At 40.4% G+C, this 18978-nt stretch overlaps 2 protein-coding genes across 3 annotated transcripts in view; both read right to left on the bottom strand.

Annotated features, from left to right (window-relative positions):
• Window positions 1–8123, bottom strand: part of FucTB (alpha-(1,3)-fucosyltransferase 10) — a 435464-nt gene extending 427341 nt beyond the window's left edge. The window contains exon 1 of the mRNA XM_065234815.1: window positions 8120–8123. The gene's annotated coding sequence lies outside the window, so the exon portion shown is untranslated. The remainder of the gene's footprint in view (window positions 1–8119) is intronic.
• Window positions 8124–13599: 5476 nt separating this feature from the next.
• Drgx (Dorsal root ganglia homeobox) overlaps window positions 13600–18978 on the bottom strand; it is a 105399-nt gene continuing 100020 nt past the window's right edge. Inside the window, exons 8-9 of one of the 2 annotated variants that reach the window (XM_065234784.1) lie at window positions 14804–14928; window positions 13600–14754 (exon numbers count right to left, since the gene is read on the bottom strand). In XM_065234784.1, coding sequence (XP_065090856.1) covers window positions 14231–14754; window positions 14804–14928 — 649 coding nt within the window. In that variant the 3' untranslated portion in view covers window positions 13600–14230. The remainder of the gene's footprint in view (window positions 14755–14803; window positions 14929–18978) is intronic. The other variant, XM_065234792.1, reaches the window with a different exon arrangement.

Raw genomic sequence — 18978 nt, 5'->3', positions numbered from 1 at the left:
TGATGGGTCGAATAGCAACAGAAGATAAAGGGTGTCCACGATGAAATTGCCACACACAAAATTGATTCGCAAAATTCGAGTTTTCATCCGATTGCCATCAAATTTTCAGGGATTGAGAAATAACTATTAAACTTCATTTTACCATTTTACTCGTATTTTATTTACAGTCCATACGCAAATGCCCGCACCTTGGCCTTAACCCCGGCCATAAGATTCTGCACAACCTGTGAATCAACCGTTTTTTGCATGTAAACCCATACTTTCTTCAGTTCCTCGACTGTCTTCACTACCTTAGGTCGTTTAAGAAGGTGCTGCTTCATAATCGCCCAGTACTTCTCGATGGGGTGGAGCTCCGGAGTGTTGGGAGGGTTGAACATTTTCGGCACGAAATTGACCTTATTGTCCGCATACCACTTCAGCACGTCCTTGGAGTAGTGGCATGAGGCCAAATCCGGCCAGAAGATTGTTGGGACGTTATGGGCCTTCAGGAGAGGAAGCAGCCGCTTCTGGAGGCACTCTTTTATGTACACCTGTCCGTTCATCGTGTCCTGGGTCACGAAAGGTGCACTCCGCTTCCCGCACGTGCAGATGGCTTGCCAAACCAGGAATTTCTTCGCAAATTTGGACATCTTCTGAGTGCGGACATGCTCCGGAACGCTGAACTTATCCTTGGCCGTGAAAAACAGGTTGCCGGGGATCTGTTTGAAGTCGGCCTTCACATATGTTTCGTCGTCCATGATGCAGCCATCAACTTTCGTCAGCATGTTGAGGTACAACTTCCTGGCACGGGTTTTGGCGGACTTGTTCTGCTTCTCGCCGCGATTAGGGGCCTTTTGTACCTTGAACGTTCGAAGCCCAGCCTTAGTTTTGGCCTTCTGGACAAAACTTCGGCTTAGGTGCAGCTTCTTAGCCACATCCCTAACGGAGGCGTTCGGATTTCGGTTGAAGGCCCCAACTACGCGGTTGTGATCTTTGGTGTTGTACGGAATACTTTTTCCTTCACTTCTGGGCTTCCGATCGGTGGTCAACCGTTCCTCGAACCGCTTAATCACTCGCGACACCGTGGAATTCGCGATTCCCAACGTTTTAGCGATGGAACGATGCGAGAGATCCTTTTTTTTTTTTTTTTTTTTATCTAGTTCGTTTATTTGGAAGGCTCAATCGCGTTAGCTTTACGGAGCCGATAATTCATTGTTCACTGTGTGTAACAAAATTCACTTAATTCTATGTCTAGTAGGAGTTGGGCCGATTACTCGCGGCTTACTCGAGGTTAGAAGGGTACATTTTCGAAGGATAGGATCAGGGGAGGAGCTTGGGGTAGGGTTTCGTTGTCTCATCAGAGCGTTGTCGCCAGTATGAACGGTAGTGCTGTTCTAGCTTCGTCCGGAGTTCAACCGGCTATGGTGGGTGACCAGTGGGCGACGATGAGACTCATCGAGACGGGGGGACAAGACAAACAAAAACTAATAAAGAGAGACAAAAGACAAAAGGAATTAAATTCTTATACTAGACATTTGAAGAAAAACATAAACGGACTGCATATAGCAGAGATCACGGGTTGCCAACACGTCTCTGATAGGAACATAGGGTTGTCTTCCTTGGGCCTCGAGGGTATTCAAAAGTCGCTCTCTGGCGGCGTCATTATCCGTACATTGCCAAACTGCGTGTTCGATGTCATCGTAACCGTTTCCACACCGACAGATGTTGCTGTCCACGAGGTTTATTCTATTGAGATGAGCATCTAGCGAGTAGTGGTTGGACATAAGTCTACTCATCACGCGAATGAAGTCACGACTTAAGTCCAAGCCTTTAAACCACGCTCTCGAAGAAACATTAGGAATAATTGAATGTAACCACCGTCCAAGATTTCCAGTGTCCCAATCGGTTTGCCAACTCGAAAAGGTACTCTGACGCACTAAATGGTAAAATTCATCGTGTGAAATTTGCCTGTCATACAATTCGCCTTCCTGTGCGCCCACCTTTGCGAGAGAGTCCGCCTTCTCATTGCCTGGGATTGAGCAATGTGAGGGGACCCATACAAAGGTAATCATATATGATCTTTCGACCAGCACACACATCTGCTCCCTTACCTTTGAAAGGAAATAAGATGAGTGCCTACCTTGTTTCATCGACCGAATAGCCTCAATCGAACTGAGACTATCCGAGAAGATGAAGTAATGGTCTGTGGGCATATTGGAAATCATCCCCAATGCGAAGTTGATTGCTGCCAGCTCAGCAACAAAAACGGAACAAGGTTCCTGAAGTTTGTGGAAGGCGCTAGAGTTTTCATTGAAGACACCGAAGCCAGTGGATCCATTGAGACGGGACCCGTCTGTAAAATATCTTTTCATGCAATTGACTTGTTGGTACTTTTCAGTAAAAATACGTGGGATAATAATAGGTCGAAGTTGATCGGGAATCCCATGAGTTGCTTGTTTCATGGTCAGATCATATTCAATTGAGGAACTGCGATTGGTGAAGTGAACACGGTCTGGAGTATAACAAGGAAGACACATATCTGATGATATGTAGTGGTGGTAGATTCTCATAAATCGAGATTGTGTGTTCAGCCCAAGAATTTCTTCAAAATTAGCAATTATAAGTGTGTTCGTCACTCCGCATTTGATTAGTATTCTGAGAGAGAGCTCCCAGAAACGGTTCTGGAGGGGTGTTACTCCTGCCAGAACCTCGAGACTCATGTTATGCGTTGAGTGCATACAGCCTAGAGCAATACGCAGACAACGATATTGAATTCGTTCCAATTTTATTAGGTGACTTTTTCTTGCCGAGAGAAAGCAGAAAGAGCCGTACTCTAGAACAGAGAGAATAGTTGTTTTATAAAGCGTTATGAGGTCTCCCGGATGAGCACCCCACCATGTGCCGCAAATTGAACGGAGAAAGTTGATCCTCTGCTGACATTTTTGCTTCAAATACGTAATATGGGCATTCCAAGTGCACTTTGAATCAAACCAGACCCCAAGGTACTTGAAAGACAATGATTGGGTAATGTTTCTGCCCAAAAGATTAAGCTGCATTTGGGCTGGGTACCGCTTTCGAGTAAACACTACCAGTTCAGTTTTCTGCGGCGAGAATTCGATCCCTAGATTCATAGCCCAAGAAGACAAGTTATCTAAGGAATTTTGCAATGGTCCTTGCAAGTCCACGGCATGTGGACCTCTTACGGAAACCACACCGTCATCTGCAAGTTGTCTTAGCGTGCATTGTTCTGCCAAACAGTTGTCGATATCTTTGACATAAAAGTTATAAAGAAGAGGGCTGAGACATGAGCCTTGGGGCAGGCCCATGTAACTAATTCTGGAAGTTGTCAGTTTTCCAAGAGAAAAGTTCATTTGCTTTTCTGACAACAAATTGTACAAGAAATTATTTAAAATTCCAGAAAGTCCACATCTGTGCAGATTGTCTGACAGAATTTCAATGGAAACTGAATCAAAAGCCCCCTTAATGTCCAAGAATACTGAAGCCAATTGCTCCTTGTGCGCAAAGGCCAGTTGAATATCTGTGGAAAGCAGCGCTAGACAATCGTTTGTTCCTTTGCTCTTGCGGAACCCAAACTGTGTGTTTGATAGCAAGTTATTTGATTCGACCCAGTGATCGAGTCTCCGAAGGATCATTTTCTCCAACAATTTCCTAATGCACGAAAGCATAGCAATCGGACGGTATGAGTTATGGTCAGACGCTGATTTGCCAGGTTTTTTAATGGCTATTACTTTGACCTGTCTCCATTCAGGCGGTACAATGTTGCTTTCTAGCAAGGAATTGAATAAATCTAGCAAGCGTCTTTTAGCGATATCTGGGAGATTTTTCAGAAGATTGAATTTAATCATATCGCTTCCCGGTGAGGAGTTGTTCGATGAAAGAAGAGCCATAGAGAAATCCAGCATTGAGAATGGTCTATCCAGAGAGCCGCCGCTAGGAGACGCTTCTCGAAGAATATTTTGTGCTGGAACTGAGTCCGGACAGACCTTTTTAGCGAAATCGAATATCCATCGGTTGGAGTATTCTTCACTCTCATTGAAAGATGAGCGGTTACGCATGTTGCGGGCCACCCTCCACAAGGTGTTCATTGAGGTTTCTCGTGAGAGTCCCTCGACGAAATTGCGCCAATAACCGCGTTTTTTTGCTTTGATTAATTGTTTCAGCTTTGTCTCAAGCTTTGAATATTCCTCGAAGTAAGTGGAGGTTTTGTGTCTACGAAAAGCTTTGAAAGCATCAGATTTTTCTACATACAATTTTGTGCATTCTTCGTCCCAACCAGGTGTGGCTGGTCTCCTTTTAAAGGGTGCACTTGGAACTTTTCTTTTTTGTGCTTCCAGTGAGCTTTTGTAAATCAAATCGGCTAGGAATCGATATTCTTCCAATGGTGGAAGCGCATCTATTGATTCGACACCGATTGTCACCGCCGTTGCATATTTCTGCCAGTCGATGTTCCTTGTAAGATCAAATGGAACCCGAGATGGTTCTGCAGAGTGAGGGCCACACTTTATTGAAATGATGATTGGCAAATGATCGCTACCATGGGGATCATTGATAACCTTCCACTGACAATCCAATGATAGCGATCTTGAACACAAAGATAGGTCGAGTCGGCTTTCTTGAGCCGGAGGTTTTGCTATACGTGTCGCTTCACCAGTGTTCAAAATAGTCAAATTGAAATCGTCACATAAATCGTAAAAAATAGCCGCTCTATTGTCGTCATATAGATCGCCCCACCCAGTACCATGGGAGTTCATATCACCCAGAATTAATACTGGGGATGGAAGAATCGAAACTAGATTCCAGAGTTGACTACGGCTAATGGAGGTTCTTGGTGGAACGTATACTGAAGCTATGCAAAGATCTTTGTTCTTCACATTTATTTGGCAAGCAACGATTTCGACGCCGGATAGAGCAGGAAGGGAAATTTTGTAGAAAGGGTAGCACTTTTTGATCCCTAAAAGTACTCCTCCATAAGAATCGTCTCTATCCAGGCGTATAATGTTAAAATCGTGGAAGTTGAGTTCTTTATCGGAAGAAAGCCATGTTTCACAGAGAGCAAATATATCACAATCAGAATTGTGAAGTAAAAATTTGAACGAGTCTAGTTTAGGCACTAGACTACGGCAGTTCCACTGTAGCACCGTGATCATATCTTCAACCTCGTTCGACGAATTATCCATCGAAAGATATGATTGATGCAAGGAGGGGCCATGAAACAGTCAATTGCTTAAGATATGATTCTAACGTTGGAAGCAAGGCAGAAACTAAGCTTCTTAGAGGGTCTTGTATGTTGAACATGTTTAATATGAATTCCACAATGTCCGAAAAAGCTAGCAAACCTCGTTCGGACGTGGATTTCTTTTGAGAAGTTTGAGGAGCAGCTTTTTTATTTTTTTTATCTTTGTTGGGCAATGGCGGAAAATTCTTGCTGCATCCAGGGATTGGATCAACAGGAGCCTTCGGTTTCGTTTTTTCATCCCCATTACCCTGGGAATTTGCCAATCTTCTGGAGGTGACTTTTGTTTTCTTACGGCGCACTTTCGGGGAGGGGCATTTTCTTTTTGAGGATCCGTCCATTTTTGAAGGTGTGTGTACCACCGTAGAATCACCTTCATCGGATGAGTCAGAGTCCGATTCTTCAGCGGACAAAATCGAAAATTGGTTTGCATCTTGGACGGCTGATGCAGCCTTCACCATTTGAGCATATGTCTGCTTGGAGCGTCCAGAGATTGAACGCTGCACTTTATCGGAGTGCTGCTTGTACATCGGGCACTCCTGCAAAGGGTGAGGATTCTCGCCACAATAAGCGCATTTTACTGATTCTTTGTGGCAAGAATCCTCTTTGTGGTTTTCACCACATTTGCCACAACGAGTTTTGTTGCCGCAATGGCTGGCCGAGTGTCCCAGCCTTTTGCAGTTGGTACAATTGTATACCCTCTGTACAAACAGCCGCACCGGAAAAAAAGCACCATCAATTTTAACAAAGTTTGGGAGAACCGAACCTGCGAAAGTCACGCGAAACGAGTCTGAATGCCGATAAACTTTTTTACCGTCTAGCAAAGATGCTGAATGCAGTTGCCTTACATCCAGTATCTTCACTAGCGCGGTAGCGAATGTCGAGTTTTTAAAAGTTCCCGAGGCATGTTTCAAGTCCTCGACAGTCAGACTCGCGTCGGAGACCACGCCTTCTATCTCCACATCTCGAGAAGGGATGTAGATGTTATACTCAACACTAAAAAGCTCGTGTTCAGCAATTTTATTTGCCACATCATAAGTCGGTGCTTCTACCCGCAGTTTGTTGAATCTTTCCTTGTGTACCAAGATTCCCGGATACTTCCGCAGCAAATCTCTCGTAATGTCGAGAGTTTTCAAAGGTTTATTTTTGGGCCGAAAAAAGACAACCCATGGTCCTTTCGAAGACGGTTGGTAGTATCTGGTTCGCGCAACGTAGGCATCCGAAGACGCCATAAGTGTTGCGCAAAAGCGGTGCACAACCGCTTAAAAATGAAAAAAAAAAACTTAAGAATAACTTTCACCAATTAATTTACTTAACTACTAGTTGTTAATATTTCCATGCAACCATACAAAAAAAAAATTATCAAAAAAAAAAAAAATTATATAAAAAAAAAAAATGAACTTTTTACTAATTGCAAAAATGCCCCACCCTATTAGGGAGAGCACACTGCCACAAGGCAACTTTGCTATACAATAGCAAGGCAATCGAAAAAACTATTCTATTATACTTATGCCGTTTGCTACTGCTTGCTTGCAGCTGCAGGTGGCGATACAATGGAGACGTCGTGATGATGGTGATCTTTCACCGGGATGGGTAGAGATGGACACTCGAAATAAACGGGCTCGCCGAATTTCGGTGCTTCCGAGACACGCGCGCTTATCACCTGGACACTGCACTGTGATGCGAAAAAAACCACGCGGGTGGAAAAAAATCACAACTAATACTTTATGTCGTGTGAGAGACCGGGACCGTGTTAACCGACTCAGCGCTCGATACGGAATGCGAGAGATCCTTGTTCTCGTGATGAATGCGCAAGATTTTATCACGCACGAGCTGTTCTTTCGACTCCATTTCCGCAAGTTTTGATCACAGGACTTTAAAACTTGCAGGATGTAAATAATGCACTATGAACTAAATCCACCCAAATTTTCATTAAATTCTACCCAACGGTTAAAAAGTTAGAGCAATTTCATAGTGTGGCAATTTCATCGTGGACGCTCTTTATACTGTTGTCCGAGATATAAAAGTTGTCCAAAACCTAGATAGGGTTTTAAAGCATGCTTCAAGATTTGTCACTAAAACTGTAGATAAATGTAGGTTGAATACACCCAAAAGCTGCCTACAGAAGTCCACCACGAGGATACTTCACTCCTTGCACCTCTTGAAGTAATAAATGCAGATCTAATAATGTCACCCGATTTACAACCCCTTCTTCAAAGGACGGAAGCAAATTCGCCAGTCACAGATCATATTTTCAACTTCAAAAAAGACAAGTAGGCACGAGATCCATATCAGCTCTAACTGGCTTGATTCAATTTTAAAATATGCAAATTAGGTAATTGATATTGAAAACCCCCGAGCCGAGTACCTCCCCCTCGAGCTGGCTGACTGACTTGCAAGGGGGAGAGATCTCCTCGTCGTCGTTTGGTGGTAGGTCCTCAATTATGGTGAATCATTCTGCATATTTTTCGGGTGTGCGAGTATAAAATATGCTAATGATAAAATCATCTCTTTTTGCTACCGACCCCCTCCTGCCAACTGCGTCGTTGTCTAGAGCCTGGTGATGAGACTGTTGATGTAATTTATACGAGTAGGTATCTGAGGCCCTCCTGTCGTATTTTGTCACCAAGTGAGCAAATCTGTCATCACATTTTGGCGGGTGCATCAGTTGGAACATGGTTCACATCTGGGAGGATCGGGAGATTTCGAGAAGAGATGGTTCAAGTACTTTATTTCAGCATCGGAGGGAAAATCAAATCGCATAATTTAGTTACCCGATTGAGATGATTGCCGTCGATGATGGAAACCTTCACTTTGCGGATGTTTTTTTAGAGGTTTTTTTTTTGGGTGATGTTTTGATTTATGTCTTCGTCGTGATATAGTGACTGTGAAGAATGATTTCTGTGTCAATTTAAAAAATACAATTAGCTTTGGTAAGTTGTGATTGATGTATTCGCGAGAATGTTGTTTAAAGATGAATCAGGTCATTATTGATCCACGTGTGTTGATAAGCTTAAGTGCTCTGTTGCTTCTTTAAAAAAATAGTTGGTATGAAGCCAAGTTTGGTATCCTGAAAAATTGTTCAAAACAAGGTTCCTTAAAATTGGAAAGATCTATTGAGTAGAACATAAAGCAACATTTGTTTTAGGGCGTTCGCACCACTACGGGTACGCTGAATTCCGTATCTTCTCTTCATTAAGGTCTGTATCCACAATAATCCATATTGCAAACACAATTTTGCATAATATTTCAATTGTAGTTGTTTATTTCTGATGCATTTACGAAGTCAAAACATAGTTATTCGGCATTTGCATAAAAATTTCGAACTTTGCGCTTAACTCCATCCATTATGGTTTGTACAGACTCCCCAGGTGGCCGTCTTTGTCCAAATTTGTAGCAAGTGTTTGATATCTTTGATTCCCAGTTTCTTTCCAGAAAGCTTTCGCTTTATCAGAGCCCAATATCTCTCGATTGGACGTAACTGTGGACAATTTGGTGAATTTCCGGTTTTTGGTACTAGGGTAGACCACTAATTCGTCGTAATCGCCCATTTCCGTTCTATCAATCAGAAAAGATCAATAATATCAAGGATTTCACCATGCACAAATCAATAATAGGTTTGTACAGATGCGTTAGTTCATTAGCTACAACATAAATCCTATTAGAGCGCATTGTATGAATATTTACGCTGATTGTTCTCAAAACAAAAGAAGCGCTCCTAGCGAATCCCCTTTTTCAACGTTTATCCATAGGACGAAGAAAATATAATGGCGTTCCAATGCGTTAGGACGGAATTGAAACTCGTAGGACGAATTTAGAATCAAGAAGCAGTATTAGATTTTAAACAATATCTTAACAATTTGTGACTTTTTTTTCAAATCCAACGGTACATATGGAAAGGTGAATAAATTTAGAAGTCATCTTTGAGAGAAATTTTTTATTTTTTGTTCAAACCCGTAAAAAAAAGGAGGTAAAGCGCGGGTTGTACTTAGTAGGGCGGAAATTAGATCAAAAACCCTATATTCACTTGATTTGCTTCGTACACTCCATCACAGTTTTAGCATAATGGCATGAAGCCAAATCGGGCCAGAACATAATTGCGATTTGGACCTATTTTTATTTTATAAGACTTCAGGTGGTGTTTTGATTTTTGGACAAAACCAGGTGACATTCCTATTTTACGAGCCACCGTTTGAACAGAGAGATTCGGGTTTTCCTTACATATCCTCTTCACCTTTCGGCTCACACCGTTTTAAAAATTCATGAATATTTCTGCGAGAAATAGCGCACATAAAATTAACGCTGGATTTGGTATAAATTTATACGATATTTCATGTAAATTTAAGCGCAACATCGCATAAATTAGCAATGTTGTATGCAAGCTTGTAAACGATTTCGCTGTTTATGCCAAGTATAGCTCAAAATTAATTCAGAATAGTTTTTCTGTGCATGACACACAGAAAAAAAAATTCAGAATTTTAACTATCGCGTAAAATCTTCCCTCGTTTAAGTTGAGCTACAGTTGCCATAAGCAACGAAATCGTGTACAAGCTTGCATGCAATATTGCATATTTAAGCGATATTACGCTTAAATTTACACGAAATATCATGTAAATTTTTGCCAAATCTAGCGTTAATTTCATGTGCGCTGTATCTCGAAGAAATTTACATGATTTTTTCAAACAGTGCAGGATCAGTACGTCCAATGTTTTTATCGCTTATTGGTTTTTTCTCGACCGTCAAACGTTCCGAAAATGAGTCTTTTTGATCAACGATTCCCAGCTATACCTCAGCGGAATTTTTCACTTCTACGTGCAATATTTCAAAAGTTACAGTGATTTGAAGGTTTTCGGATTAATGTGTATACAGACCTTATATACTGTTTGTTAGTTTGCTGCATCACTATCAATAAGGTACACTGGGGGAAAGTGCTACTTGGGGGTAGATGAAACCTTTGCAAAATGGTCCCAAAGCCATTTTAGGATGGCAATAAAGTTTCAAAAAATTAATTTACGCCCTAATTCTAACTCTATCTAAATATAAACTACGAACATGTTAGAAATATTCTGACTTGAACTTAAGATTGATGAGCTGCGGTTACGATGTGGTCGTTTTCACCCAAACGTGGTTCCGGTTCGATATTAAGCGATGCGGAACTAACATCGGATTACCCGCTGTTTCGATCTGATCGTAGTGAATCTTAGTAACTAAGATTAGTAATTGATAGTAAATAATCACTTATCAATGTTGTTCAGTAGGTCAAGGACTTTTGTTTGGTGAACAGAAGTTCAGAAATTTCTCACTTGATTGGTGGTCAAAATCCTAGAACTTTCTCATTATGTGGTGCTATATGGTCAGGATCACGAGATGTTCCAAGGAGGAACGGACAGACCACATGTGTTGTACAAAGTACAACGTGCGAGTGTTCTTGTCACAAAAGTTGGTGCGAGTATTGACAGGTTAAGATATCTGTGTACATTATTATATTGTTTTCCCGACCTATAGTCCATTCGATCTTTTGTCCCTCTTTGCACCATTCGACCATTTGTCCATTAGACCTTTTGTCTATTCGACCTTTTGTCACCATTTGACGTTTCGTTACTCTTTGGGCCATTTGACCTTTTGTTCCTATTTGGGCCATTCGACCTTTGGCTCTCTTTGAACCATTCGACCTTTTGTCCCTCTTTGAATCATTCGATATTTTAAAAGTAAAACTAACAAACATTCGACTTTTTAAAAGAAAAACCAACAAACATTCGACCTTTTGTTCATTTATCCATTTGACCATTTGTCCCAAAACCGTGCGCATGGCATGGGGTCAGCTTCAAGCCTCTCTACCCCTGGAGCCTTGTTGGATTGCATGCTTTGAATATTTGAATCTGTCTCCTGCAGTTATGGAGCCTCGTAGTTGATGAAACTTAAAAGTTTAATCGAAGTGCTCAAACCAACGCGCAGCCGGTCAGTGGTGTCGGTAAGCGACTTACTTGGATTATACTTGGATTCGTCCTTACGCCGGCGTCGTGAGGTATCGTAGAGGATGTTACCTGCAAGCTCAGGGATGATATCAGGGTCTTTTAACTGCTTATTACTCTCACCCGCATCACCCACGTAATTTAGCTCACATCAAGCAAAAACACGTGAAACGAAAATACTCTTTCACAGACAGGTGTTGCTAGATTCAGAAAAACAAATAAACCAACCAGGCTCTATCAAAATGTGTGCTTAAAAGCCAATACGAAGATTTTCCAAATCAATTTAGGAACGGCGAGGCTTGATGGCTCCTTTGTGAGCCCAGAAAGAAGCGGAACAACAACAAGACGGGGAAATGCCATGAGCTAAGGATGTGCTCTATCTAATGAAGCTATAGAGGCTAATTTTCATTTTAACATTTATTTTGTGACCTAGGTAAAGGGTTACCTGTTTGCATGCTACTTTTTGGTGATGATGATGTTGGTGGTCGTTGCTGGTGGGTGGGGTTACTGATGGAGGTGGTTGTTGGCGAGTGGTGGAGCTGATCGTGTGGTTTGTTGGTCGGTGGTCACAGCGATGATGGTTGCTATCAGTATATGGAGCCGATGGATGGGACTACTTGGTGGTGTTAGCCGGGAATAGCCAAGACCAACTAGCTCGTTCGACGATAATGATTAACGGGTCGTCGGCGGGTCAATAGCGGGGAAACTGCCGAAATGTCAACGACACTGCTGAAGGCCCGTTGGGCTTACAAAGGCGTTGCACTCGCCCGATTGTCGGTGATGAAAAAAGTAGGGCCGGCGATTTAGCGACAGCGATTCAATCGCCGGAATGCCAGCGACTATGGTGAACTGGTCAGCGGGGTAGCGACGACTATGCGGATTCGGGAATACCTGCAATGGGTTGGGTACTGTCGTGAAACTCACACCGACAAACCAACATGAATGATCATACAAATTAAAAAGAAATTTGTGATCAAAGTACAGTGTTCACCGAAAATATGTATCCTGGCCACGAACACGCGTACAAAATTGATGAGTTGGTTCGTGTCTAATCTATTTCGGACAAATTATTTTTATCTATTTAAAACATGTCTATGGTTATGACAGATGGGACGCTGCACATTTGAATTGGCCGTTATGGATTCTCGATCAAGAGTTAAATTTAAGTTTCATGTCGGTTTGTCGGTGTTTCAATGGCGTTACAATGCGTTAGGCCGAGCTTAGAATCCGTAGGCCGGGTTTGGCGTCAACAAGCAGTGTCAGAACTTAAACAATATCTCAACTATTTGTTTCTCTTTATCAAATCTTACGGTACGTACGGAAAGGTAAATTAATTTGGAAGCCATCAGTAATAATAACATTCCGTTTGGTCCTAAACTGCGCTAGATTAGGAAAGACTAAGTGTAGGTTGTCCTTAATAGGCCGGGAATGGGGTAGTTAAGAGTTCAGAGAAAGTTACTTAGGACCTAATACACTGTTCAGCTTGAATTGTGAAAATAAATCAAAAGGAATCTGAATTATAATCAAAGGGTCTATTTTGCAGGGAAGATTTTTATCCTGAATGAAATTATCTTGAAATGTGCGCACACTGAGCAGAAAGATAGAATATTGATGAAGATTTTGATGACTACCCACAGAAAGATGTATTCCGATCAGTCTTGTAAGCGGTCACCGCAGTCGACGCATTTTCTGTGATTATCGGTTGTCTTTGCTTCCGATGCTTGCAAAACAAGGTCTTACAGTACAGTACCAAACTAAAATGTCATATATGACAGTCTCTATCAAACGACACTGTCGCCGAAGACCGTCACGAATGTTTGTATTTTAGGTGTTCTCATAATAAGAGCTGCTAATATGGCTGTGTGAGTTCTGAAAAAAGCAATCAACGATGATTAGAAATAGTTTTATTTACACCAAATTGAGGAGTTAGAAAAAAATCTCACACAATGTCATATGATAGTTATTTGACAATTTTCTTTTTGCATGAGTGTACGAGTACAAACAGACTGTCGCGCACGATATCCAAGCGAGTGTATTAAAAATCATCAACCGGTTCAACGATGTAAGAAGATTTTCTGAAGTCTGAAGTTGAGATTCAGATGTGATCTGGATCTGAAGATAGTTTTTAAGAAAATTTGATTTCCATGGGGATAGTAAAGAGAACTCCAGGAGAAATTTAAGAAGAATCCTAAAAAAATTGAGACAAATTCTAATAGAATTTTAAGGAAAATCTCAACAAAACGTCATCTTATTTACCGAATGCATTTCGATATTCTGCTGTCAAATGGCTTATAAAACAACATCATAATCATTTAATTAAACAACCAGGACAAAATGGAAGGATTTCTTTGAAAACACTTCAAACAACCTTCGTTTCAACTGCATCATAATGAATTTATTTTGTAATTATCGTTTTACATTTTGGCATTTATATCCGCATTACAGCTACATTAAATGGTGTTCCGTTTGGCAAAACTTCTATACAGTTTCTGTTAGCTTTTTCAAAATTCTTAGTATTCTTTTCTATTGGTTTAGATATTTTTCACGATCTGCTGTAATCGAGAAGATTCTGTAACATTATATTTTGATTCTGTATGTGCTTTACGTATTGTTTTGTGCTATTTACAAGTGGTTCCTTTTTTAGCCAATCAGAATAATTAATAGAAATTATTTGCTTCGTTAATCGTTTCATCATTGTGTTTAATTAAAAGACTTTTGTTAAATATGGTTTGGGTGAATTTATTGTTAGATCCTGTATTTTTCACTAGCAAACTGCATTAACAAACTAAATTAAGTAATTTCGAATGAAAGCTTTTTATTCCTAGCTCTAATTTATTGCAAGTTGCCGTGGAATGTTAATAACCTACTCTCACTATGCAATCAGTAATCTAGTACGAACGATGGATGCTACTATACGTGTGATAGAGGACGACTTCTTCCTCCTAGCGGTATTTAAGTATATACACATTTTTTTTGCTATACTGATCAAAATCACAATATTCATTTCCCCAAGTTGAGACTCCTATTAATCACTGGACGATTTATCCCCGTTGTGCCTCGTGGGAGATGGGGATCCACCTATGCTGGATGCATTATTATTATTCATGCTGTTTGGATTGTTGTTGTTGAGGTGTGGTGCTCCGAGAACACCAAGTCCATGATTGCTCAGATGGTGATGCATCGAGAGGTCACTGATGAAATCACTCGGTTTGCGACCACTACTCAGGGCAGTGTGCAGCGATAGGGGTGGCAAATGGAATCCGGGAAATGCTAAACCAGCGGCGGCTGCTGCTTGTAGCGAGTGCAGGAGGGCAGCTGAGTGTTCCTGAGCTTTTCGACGAAGCTCGGCAACCGAAGATGACCGGGGATCCGATGCTCCAAGGGATGCGCTGCTGGTTGAAGTGGTGCCGGTACTGCAGATCGAGTGGGCTAGCGAAGTGCACGTCGGTGAGGATGTGGCTGTTGAGGACCCGCTGGTGATGGGAGATTTTGCCGGGCAGCATGAGCACAGACCCGGGAAGGCGGCTGTAGTTGAATAGAAGAGGAGGGCTGTTAAATGTATCATTCAGTTGATCTGTCTTCGAAATTATATACACACCTTTTAAATTAGGAAACAATGGCGGACCAAACTGAGACCCCAGAGAGGCCAGATGTGGAGGAAGAAATAGAGGAGGAGTTGTCCGTGGTTGACCGTTGTCCAGTACGGGCCGGAATCCACCATTACTGTAATGAAAAAAGATGGTAGATATTTGTTAAAAAATTGTACTTGTGGTAGATTGTTTGAATTAGGTTTTATGATTTATGAAAAATTATATGGCATTTAACGGAAATTTTTAAATGCAACTAGGGCATAAATGTTGCCAGAAGGCATGGAGATCACTGCTTCTTATAACTCAGCAACAATATAAATTTCTGTACATGCAGGCGACTACTACTGCCTCTACCCTTAACATAAAGTAACTACTGTACCTACTCATAGAAGTCACCACTTGTCCCCGTATCATTGTCATTGCCTTTGTAGTTTCCTTGTTATGTTACAATAAATAAACGTTTTATAGTTCTCATACCTCCGCCATGGCAGGACGGTCAAATAATAGTTCTCCGTAAACACAACGTAAATAGGGTCCAGCCCGTGCGCGATCATAATTTGGTGCCGTGACCAATCGTTTGACACCTGCGGGCAACGTTTTCAAGTCCATGTAACCACTGGATATGTGAAGTGAAAAACGCGATACACTGCTGCAAGGATGCCGCTCTACTTCCAGCTACGATGGTGTGGCCTTCAAGGTAGCCATCTAGCTGAGCATGTACGTTCCTGACTCACCGTGGACTAGGACAGTTCTGGTCAGGGAACATGCTCACTCCAAAAGGCGAGTGGGTATGCCGGATACAAGTGCAGTTATCGTGTTTGTCGTTCATCTTCGTGTTGTATTCGGAATATTCATCTCATCAATATCCGTTTTATCAATGGAAAACCGTTGGTTTTGAGGAGGGAGTATGTTTGTGCAAACGTCTACTACATGCACAACTACCCTACTATCTCAAGGGGTACATCTATCCTCACACAGATGCCACTACAGTAGTAATCACAAGTGTCTCTTTCTGTTGTGTACTGTTTTGTATTGTACATATTTGACAAATAAAATTATAGTTCGTATGCCTCCGCCATGGCAGGATGGCCCAACAGTCGGTCTGTTTTTTATCTATTAAAAATATCACAACGTAGGGAAACGAAGTTCCGTGCGCGATCATAATGGTGCCGTGACCAGGATCATTATGATCGCGCACGGAACTTCGTTTCCCTACGTTGTGATATTTTTAATAGATAAAAAACAGACCGACTGTTGGGCCATCCTGCCATGGCGGAGGCATACGAACTATAATTTTATTTGTCAAATATGTACAATACAAAACAGTACACAACAGAAAGAGACACTTGTGGATTACTACTGTAGCGGCATCTGTGTGAGGATAGATGTACCCCTTGAGATAGTAGGGTAGTTGCGCATGTAGTAGACGTTTGCACAAACAAATTTTTTAAATTTATTTGGTTAGTTAAACACTTTTGAACAAGTTTCAATCGTCATTAAAATTTATATTTTCTAAGTTTCATAATTTACCTACAGAATTTACATAAATTGAATAAACACGAAATTTTTCGAAGGCGAAGTTTAAATATATCACGCTGCATTGATGAGTCCCAAATATTGGATCGTAAAGATTGATCTTAATTTTATTTTTGAATCATTGAATAAAACAAAAAATAGTTCCATGAAAAGCATTTCGAGATTGCGGACCTACAGAAAAATTGATTATTGCAGAGAAAATCTTTAAAATAAAAAAAAAACTTGAAGTTTATGCAGATTTGGAGAAATTTTCTCGTCAATGAGACTTACAAAAATAATCCAGGTTTTGATAAAAATCCAAGAAACCGCATTTTAAAACATTAGACTAGAATATTCTGGGATTTGTAATATTTTGCATGTTTTTAGAGTCAAGCAATTCGTAGAATTTTAAGGGGATTTGAAAATCAATTAAAGGAATAATTCCTCGAGATTATAAAAAAAAAAAAAAAAAACCCATTTTAAAAACATTTTGAGCACAACTTCTGGTGTATTATTTGGAGAATTCCAAGATAGTTCTATGATAATGTGAGGAGAAATCCAAATTAATTAGAACGATAATTTTCACCGCATTCTGAAGAGAATTTATTTTTTGTTCATTTCATTTTCAACCCTCAAGTTCGTCCTTTGTCGATGCCATTTTCCTGGAAGTAGTAGTAGTAGCAAACTAGTAATTTAGAATAAGCACCCAATTGCTCGAAGAATTTCACTACGTACCATAAGCAGTTGACAATAATCCGGTTGTTAAGTAAAATCCCAATAAATAGAAATTGATAGAAATTGTGATGAGTAAGGTAAGTGCGCCAGTTATGGCACTAGTTCTCCAGTTTTTGGCCCTAGGGTCCAACTCAAATTTGAAAAAGGTTTTCATGGTTTTCAGGTTATTTGCGTAAATATGCAGTAAAATCTATGTTCTAACCTTTCATCGAAATAAATTTGGAAAAAATGAAACAAATTGAAATTTAAGATAGGCCCAATTAGAGGACCACTAGGACCAAAAACTGGCACACTACAAAGAAATATGAGAGGAAAAATTCTAGTAATTACTGGCATCATGTTCAAGGGAATTCTAAGGAAAATAATATTTTTTGGAAAATTCTGAAGAATAAAGAAAAATTCAGAATTCTAAATTAAATTTGACCTAAAGTAAATCTAAAGTAAATGCTCCTGTGGCATGTCGGTGTGCTAGCAACCTCTATCATTATGAGTAAACGGAGCATCCCTCGTTCATGCAATTTTTCACCAGTTGCTTTTCCCTCGTTCTGTCAACACGTCGCACCGTTCGAAAAATTAATGTAAATTTCTACGAGATACAGCGCACATAAAATTAACACTGGATTTGGCATAAATTTACGCGATATTTCGGGTAAATTTAAGTGCAATGTCGCATAAATTAGCAATATTGTATGCAAGCTTGCAAACGATTTCGCTGTTTATGCCAAGTATAGCTCAAAATTAAACGAAGGGGATTTACGCGATAGTTTAAATTCAGATTTTTTTTTCTGTGCAGCTGTGTTGAACAAAAACAAAACAGATGCAAGTCAGTGACGTCGGTGTTTTATGTAGATCTATACAATTGATGGAACAGAAACGCAGTATTTTTTAGGGATTTATTTTGTTTGTTTAGTGTGATTTTTTCGCTAATGCGTTCCCTTTCTACCACCGCTCATCACTTTAATGGGTACTCAGCCAACAAATATAATATGTATCCATGTATCTCATAATGATGTATTGTAGCTGGTAATGTTTTGTTCAGACAATAGTGTTATAACATGTTACAAAGGTGTTATAATACTTATCAACAAGTAAAACTGTTTGGATGTAATATTCATCAACTCTGTATTCGTCCGATTAATAAGTGGTCTGTGTCTCCAGTGGGATGCCTTGGCCCTCTTATCATTTTCAAAAGCTGAAATCTACTAAATTGACCTGAAAAAAAGCTGGCATCACTGACAAGTTCGAAATAAGGTGGCGCCTTCAAGACAAATGCGAGCACATTCCCTACTAAAACCTTATTTGCGTAGTATGTGATTGTGAGTGGTATGTCTGTTTGTCCGTGGCTAGACTATCAGTACGAAATGAAAATGATAATGAAGCACGCTTAAAATGAAACGCTGGCTGTGGATTTGCTTTGCTTTTCTCACCCCTTTCAATGAAAGTAACGTCGACTTTCGGGTTGAAAAGAAGCCTCATTATGGCTTACAATCCCTTTCACCGACACTGTCACCTGCTCTGTCAATTTGTTTAGATAAATTAAACATATTACGTGTAATCTTCAAGTTTTTTCAAGTGAAAAATGCTTTAAATATATATTTTCATTTTCTGTCATATACGTCATGAGACCTCGGTTGATGTGTTTCATGAAAGATGAAACTATCAAAATCGAGCACTCTTTCACTCGTCCGCTTCACCGAAGCTTGAAAGAAAGACGAATGAAGCGACGGGAGAAAGAAAAACAAATGATTGAACATTTGCTTGTAGACGCCAATTGAACTGCTGCTCGACTTCAACAGAAAAAGAAAGCTAGCAGATATTGTGACGCCCTGGTTGATTCCGCCATTTAGTTTATACACAATTAATTTATATTTATTTGATTCGAAAGGAATATATACAGAGCACATCACAGATAGGCCTACGTTGCGTATACACA

This window comes from Ochlerotatus camptorhynchus, unplaced genomic scaffold, assembly GCF_037179485.1.
Source record: "Ochlerotatus camptorhynchus isolate MF236.1 unplaced genomic scaffold, CSIRO-AGI_Acam_v1.1 ptg000038l, whole genome shotgun sequence".
Lineage (NCBI taxonomy): Eukaryota > Metazoa > Arthropoda > Insecta > Diptera > Culicidae > Ochlerotatus > Ochlerotatus camptorhynchus.
The sequence above is the reverse complement of the archived record's forward strand: the minus strand, read 5'-3'. Positions and strand labels throughout refer to the sequence as shown.